At 34.2% G+C, this 7500-nt stretch overlaps 1 protein-coding gene across 1 annotated transcript in view; it reads left to right on the forward strand.

The window, feature by feature from the left end:
- The window catches only part of LOC144963709 (uncharacterized), a 94089-nt gene that overhangs the window by 73343 nt on the left and 13246 nt on the right, over positions 1-7500 (forward strand). The window contains exons 2-3 of the mRNA XM_078897662.1: positions 5543-5749; positions 6539-6582. Of these exons, the coding sequence (XP_078753788.1) occupies positions 5578-5749; positions 6539-6582 (216 nt within the window). The 5' untranslated portion in view covers positions 5543-5577. The remainder of the gene's footprint in view (positions 1-5542; positions 5750-6538; positions 6583-7500) is intronic.

Here is a 7500-nt window from a genome sequence, read left to right on the forward strand (position 1 = left end):
CTACTACTACTACTACTACTACTACTACTACTACTACCACTACTACTACCACTACTACTACTACAACGAGGACGACGACAACGACGACGACAACGACTATTACTACTACTACTACTACTACTACTACTACTACTACTACTACTACTACTAGTACTACTACTACTACTACTACAACAACTACTACTACTACTACTACTACTACTACTACTACTACTACTACTACTACTACTACTACTACTACTACCACTACTACTACTATTACTACTACTACAACTAATATTACTACAACTACTAAGATTACTCCTCCTCCTCCTCTTCCTCCTCCTCCTCCACCTTCTACTACTCACCTTCTCCTTACTATAGTGTAAGCTCCCTAAGTCTATACATGCATGATTTGTGATGTTTTTGGAATCTTTTCCCCCAAGTAATTAGTAAATGCTATTATATCCTCGACAGACAAAACGAGTATTTTTTACATGACAACAGGTGACTGAAACACGGATGATAACTTCAATTACGGAAATTACAAATTACACAAAACAAATATTTTTCGTCTAAATCCACTGATACGTAAAAAAATGAACGTTAAAATAATATGCAGAACAATATTTGAACACGGTTGACATAATATGCTGATAGAAAATTGTTAATCAATAACACTCAGCCAATCAGAAAATATAATTCTATCTACCTTAAATAAACCAATCCTTTGAAAAGAACATTTGGCATCAATTAGCATTCTCTTGTTGGTTTACAAAGATCAGTTTGGCAAATTATGATTGAATATTACCTTTGATGATGTCCTAACATGCAAAAACAAAATCGCAACATGGAGGTTGAAGTCGATGGATTCGAGGTTTATTCATTTTCAGTAGTGTAAACGGTGAATAAAAATTGCTTTCACCATTTGACAAGACGCTAGACCATTGGACAGTACATCCCGCCAGATCTTACTATGACAGGATTATTCAAACACCATGTATGCATGTTTGAACTTTTTGATTTTATTTGCGTTTTCAACCTTTACAATGACTATGACGTAAAATACACAATAGTGGAAATATATAACATTACCTAAGCTTAGATTTGAGAAATTGTAAAATGTAACATTGTTAATATCATACGTATTAACTCTCTCCTTACTAGCTATTTTCAGGATTTTCCCCAAAACGTCACACCCAACTGACACAAAAATAGATTTTTTATCACTCAAACGCAATAACAGTAAAGTTCTTGCGATACATAATTTCTTTAGCAAAACATGCTCTACAACAAACTGTTCATTTTCTTTAAATTTTATGATGTACAAACAAAATTTGAACAAGAAAAATGTTGGTTGTTTCGTAACGAATGTGACGATCTTCCTATAGATAGTTGGTAAGGAGAGGGTCAATAAACGAAGATAAAATGTACAAAGGAATCCATTTTATTTTTGGTTATCTATAGATAACTATTTAAGTTTTAAAAGAAGTCCGATATAAAATAGAAAAATAGAAGTTGTAAATTAACGGAATTAAATAAAATAAAACCCCGTTGACTTAACAAGTATTTATACACTTGACCAAAGAATGAATCTCAGTTTGTGTCCTTCAATAACTTCATCCATGCGCATTTCTAATAATCAAAGCTTTTTTTATCAATAAATGAATAGCAAACTAACAAAGAGGTCGATAATTTGGGGTTGTAAAGGTAAATATTCTACTCTAAAAAGAAGTTCGGTGACATTTTTTTGGCTTTCTGAAAGATTTAAATTAATTTAATCTAATACCGAATGTGGCATCCAGGAAGGTGACTTTTTTGTTTGTTTTCGTCTATTGTAATTTTTAAGTTGTTCTCCTGGAATATATTACTAGTTTGCTTTAATATGTTTTCAGTATTTTCCCTGCACATAGCGAGTCTATCATCTCTATTCAGGCCGATATAATAATAATAATATGTGTGTGAATTACAGCTGTGAAAGGATGTAAAGTTCGACAATAATGCTTGTTTCATGAATTCAAGGTCGTTAAATGAATTCATTGTAAGGTCGAAATCATTTCCCCCATTGTGTGTTTTCATAGAATGGAGTCCAAAAGAAGAAGAAGAAGAAGAAGAAGAAGAAGAAGATAATAATAATAATAATAATATAATAATAATAATTAATAATAATAATAATAATAATAATAATATAATAATAATAATAATAATAATAATAATATAATAATAATAATAATAATAATAATAATAATAATAATAATAATAATAATAATAATAATAATAAAGAAGAAGAGAAGAAGGAAGAAGAAGAGAAGAAGAAGAAGAAGAAGAAGAAAGAAGAAGAAGAAGAAGAAGAAGAAGAAGAAGAAGAAGAAGAAGAAGAAGAAGAAGAAGAAGAAGAAGAAGAAGAAGAAGAAGAAGAAGAAGAAGAAGAAGAAGAAGAAGAAGAAAGAAGAAGAAGAAGAAGAAGAAGAAGAAGAAGAAGAAGAAGAAAGAAGAAGAAGAAGAAGAAGAAGAAGAAGAAGAAGAAGAAGAAGAAGAAAGAAGAAGAAGAAGAAGAAGAAGAAGAAGAAGAAGAAGAAGAAGAAGAAGAAGAAGAAGAAGAAGAAGGGCGAGAAGAAGAAGAAGAAGAAGAAGAAAAAGAAAAAGAAACAGACGGAGAAAGAGTAAATAAAAAGTTTTAAAAATCGGTTGAAAATTCCAAAAAGGAGTAATAATCATAAAGTTATCGTGGCTTGTTTGTGGCAGTCAACCAAAATATCAAGCAAATTAAATGTGTGCTGGTCTTAGATAAGGTGCCGGATGTCGCTCAGACAGGTTTCGAGAAAAGGAAACAATATCAGGGAAAATCGTATATAATGTCAGATATAGCGTTCTTTGAATTTGGTAATAATCCAAGGATATTTTTTGGATTCTTTTAAAAATTGCTAGAAATATTTAATTTGATAATTGCAATTAATCGAGGCCTGATTTCTCAACATCTATGTCAAAAATTTAAGATTCTTGAAACCTTGATTTTTGGAATTCCATGTCGCTGCACAATCTTATAAGTGGGCGGTGAGAACAAAGTTCGAATTCCAAAATAGCAAGTTCAAGAATAATTTTTGTTACCCCTAGATCGAGTCTGATTGTAGAGTTTCTGATTGAAAGACATTTTACAAATGTAAACGATGCTGTTTGTCGACAGCCACATGATTGTTAAATTTAATGCTTGACAAGGTAGCGACTCGATTGGACATCCTTGGAAAAATCTTGAAATATTGAATGTCTTTAAATCAGTGTATGACGTCATCGACGTCAAATCATTCTACTTTAAATGTGTTAAATCGTTTACATCACCTTATAGTTTTGATGAAAAAAAACAACAACAAATGAGCGCAACCAAAATGTATTTGTGTACCGTTCTTCGCCAGTAATAATATCAGATTCCCTCAACAATATCACAGAATGCTTAGTATACGAAATCATATTTTCAATGATGTGACAAAATCATAGCTAAAATTATCGAAATTGTTTGATAAACATTACAGATCGCAATGATGGTTTCAAATGTTCGAACGGTGATTGTTATAATGGAAAAATCGATTTTGGGCGGTGACGAAAGTGTGGTAATTTAAACAATATCACCATAGATTATAGATCGCATTATAAATGATATTGCTTTTTGGATCGCTTTAAATTGTTCGTCTCTTATAGTTCTTATGCCATACTGGAAAAATTGAGGAGAAAATTGTCGGGATTGTTGTCTTAAAAAAAAAAAAAAAACAGCGAAAGAGGCGTCGGGTGTGTGTGTGTGTGTGGGGTGGGGGGTGGGGGTGGAAGGGGGGGGGGGTTCGTATAATGTCGATTGACATAGCATTATAATAATATGACTAAACCAATGTTGATGCTCTGCATATCAAGATAGAAGAGAGAGAGAGAGAGAGAGAGAGAGAGAGAGAGAGAGAGAGAGAGAGAGAGTGTGTGTGTGTGTGAGCGATAGAGAGAGGGAGAGAGTTGGCCAGACAGACATACGGACAGACACACATAGGGAAAGATAGATAGATAGAGAGGGAGAGAGAAAGAAAGAAAGAAAGAAAGAGAGAGAGAGAGAGAGAGAGAGAGAGAGAGAGAGAGAGCGAAAGTAAAAAAGAGAGAGATAGATAGGCAGAGACTGAGAGAGAGAGAGAGAGAGAGAGAGAGAGAGAGAGAGAGAGAGAGAGAGGAGAGAGAGAGATTAAAGCGACAAAGCTAGATTTTTTATAGGATACATACTCACACCCATAAATATAGAATTAACGGCGACAGACCCACATAGAGAAGGATAGATAGAGAGATAGATAGATAGATAGATAGATAGGTAGAAAGAAAGAGAAAGAGAGAGAGAGAGAGAGAGAGAGAGAGAGAGAGAGAGAGAGGGGGGGGGAGAGTTGGCCAGACAGACATACGGACAGACACATAAGGAAAGATAGATAGATAGAGAGGGAGAGAGAAAGAGAAAGAGAGAGAGAGAGTGAGTGAGTGAGTGAGTGAGTGAGAGAGAGAGAGAGATAGATAGATAGATAGATAGAGAGAGAGAGAGAGAGAGAGAGAGAGAGAGAGTTTGATTTATTCGACTAAGTTTTAGTTCAAAATGAATCTCTTGGTTAAACCCTGGTATGAGAACCCTACCTGATGTATAGCCCTGTAGATAACGAACACATATTATTTCCACCTCTATCGGAGACCATAGTATATAATTCGGGGTTCCCTGTGGTATAAAAATACGGTGGTCTATATCTAAAATTAGTGCACGGATGTTTAAAAAAGCACATCATTATGTCAGTTTAACACGAGAAATAATTAATAATCCGAAAGCGCCTTGAGCATTGTTTTAAATTGTTGAATTATACTAAATAGTATAGCACAGATGATTAAGCCATATGAAATTTTGTAACAAAGTCAAGAAATCGAAGGATTTTAGTAATGGGATGAGTGACAATTTTTTAAAAAGTTGAGCTTTTATGTAGCGCAACGTTCACTAAATGTGCTCAAAGCGCTTTACAAAGGGTCCCTGACCAACAGCAACACATAACATAAAGAACAAGACATGACGCTTGTTAGGTGATAATACAATTTGTTTTTTCCGACAGAGACAACTCTCTTAACGGCTATGTACTCATTTTACGGTGAGAAAATGTGAGCAAAGAGTCTTTTCCAAGGACTCAACTATGCGCCGAGCGAGGCTCGAACCCATGACCTTCCGACCCGAAAACGAGTGTCATACCACAAGACCACATAGCCGCAAAGTCAAGGAATAGGACTTTAGTAATCGGATGAGTGACAATGATCGCAGAAACTCTGACAACAACTTGATACTTTATACACATTATCCCTGTCGACTCAAGTGTGAGTGAGTGCATGACTATAACTATAAACGGAGATCTAAGTTTTGCTGATACAAAGAGGATACCTAACAGGTTACTGAAAGAAATAAATGAAACATTGCAAGGCTCAATATCAGTACTAAATTCGTGGAAATGCCCTCAGATAATAAATGTTTCATACTTATGTATTATACAAATAAATGATTTATACATTCCATCAGCAAACTGGATCTGCTACGTCCTGTGTGTATCGTAGATGACTATCATAGTGAGAACGATAAGAGGGGTTTCCAGGATGGCCATCAGAAGAATGAATTTCCTCTGCGCCTTCATCGCGTTCCCTGTGGTCCTGTTATTGATAATCGTCTCTTCGGCTGATAATAACGAATATAGTCGCAACACAACAAGAGGAAAGGAAGCCACACAAGGTCTGTTTTATATTATAATTCTACATTTTTTAATATGTGAATATGTTATTAATCATATGATTTGCTAACCATAGAGGGTCCTTTAAGTTGGTCAACCGTTTGACGGTGAGACTTATTTTCTTTAAACGCATGACCCGTCTCCAAAAACAATTTCCAGATTATAATTGCAAACGATACCGCTTTCAACAAAAGTGCCGTTGCAGTGATGTAAATAACAATGTAAAATTGAATGAATGAATGTAAGCTTCAATTTAATATACGAAAACAGATCAAATGGACGTTTCGGGTTTCCCCTTTATCAACACAGCAGAATGAATAAACAAAAACATTGCACCTTTTATAAATATCTATTACTCTATTTTAATTAGTGCTTCCTTACAAAGGAGCATACTATTGCCTGCCCATCAATGTTTTTGTTTATTCATCTTACCAACGCCACTATCTCACATTATCTCATTCGTCTGTAGTTTTTCATTCCTCCTGTTTTGTAAAGGGGAAACCCATAACGTCCATTTTATATGTTTTCATCGTATTTTAAATTGAAGCTTACATTCAATTTCACATTGTTACTTATTTCTTCGAGATTCGAGCAGCAACATTTACACTATCATTGCAGTAATGGAATTGCTAACATTGTAAGATCACCTAACATGTCTTGTCCTACCATGTTAAGTGTTGCTACTGGCTAGGCACTCTTTGTCTAGTGCTTTGAGCACGTTTAGTGGATGTAGCGCTGTATAAGTACTCAGAGCTTATTATTAAAAAATCATTTCGTGTTTTGATTTTCAGAAAAAGATTTGCTATTTGACATTGCCAGGGTACAGAATTACAAAGTAAGTAGATCTCAATGCATTCAATTCAATCTTTGTTATTTAGTATTGACAGTACGCGCTTGGCTAAGAAGTTCACAACATTGCCACCCAGAAGTATAAAGGACCAAAACACAAAACTATGTGTAACCTTGAACGTTTATAGTCTGATTAATGCAGTTTATTGAGAATGTAATCATAAAAGCGGATGGCAAAAACAATAACAAAGACTTGAGTGACGTCAACTTCATACTATCTATAAGCTCTTGTAGTCGTCGTAAAGATTATTTACCATATAATATACAATTTAGTTCAAATACTGGGTTTATACATGCTTCTGTAGATCAGACTGCAACTTGACATCTTTTGTACTGAATGCTGGTTTAATGCAACTTACTTTCCACCTGATTTACCTCAGACCCAGCTCTACTCAATCACTTCTGGGTGGATGCAATGAAATGAACATAACACTTCTTTTGTCTGAACGCGAATTAAGATACCAGTCTCCCATATTTATTATAAGATCAAAAAAAAAATCCCTCAGAAATTTGTTTATCAATGTTATGCCAAATTGTTATGAAAATAATATCTGTAACATAAAGGAAAGGCAAGTTGCCTTAAGATTATTATAACAAGTAGAGCAAACACCTTCTTGCAATAATGAAAAAAAAACAACTAAAAAATATGGCTCGACACATCAGACTCAGTGGAAATAAGAAATGTTTAAGTCATTTTAATGATTTGTGGTTTGAATACGAACAATTTGATAAAAACAAATGGCACTGTACCAGGAGTAGAGAATGACGCATATTTACAGAAACGGCTCTTACAACAGTGAATAATGATAGCAAGACAAAGAATTCTACATGAATGCCAAGAAAAAAGGAAGCAATGGTAATATCAAGGAAATTTTAACCCGGGAAATTAGTTTTTTTAAATAGA

Source organism: Berghia stephanieae, chromosome 2 (genome assembly GCF_034508935.2).
Source record: "Berghia stephanieae isolate SIO BIC M18660-M18661 chromosome 2, UCSD_Bste_1.3, whole genome shotgun sequence".
Taxonomy (NCBI): Eukaryota; Metazoa; Mollusca; class Gastropoda; order Nudibranchia; family Aeolidiidae; genus Berghia; species Berghia stephanieae.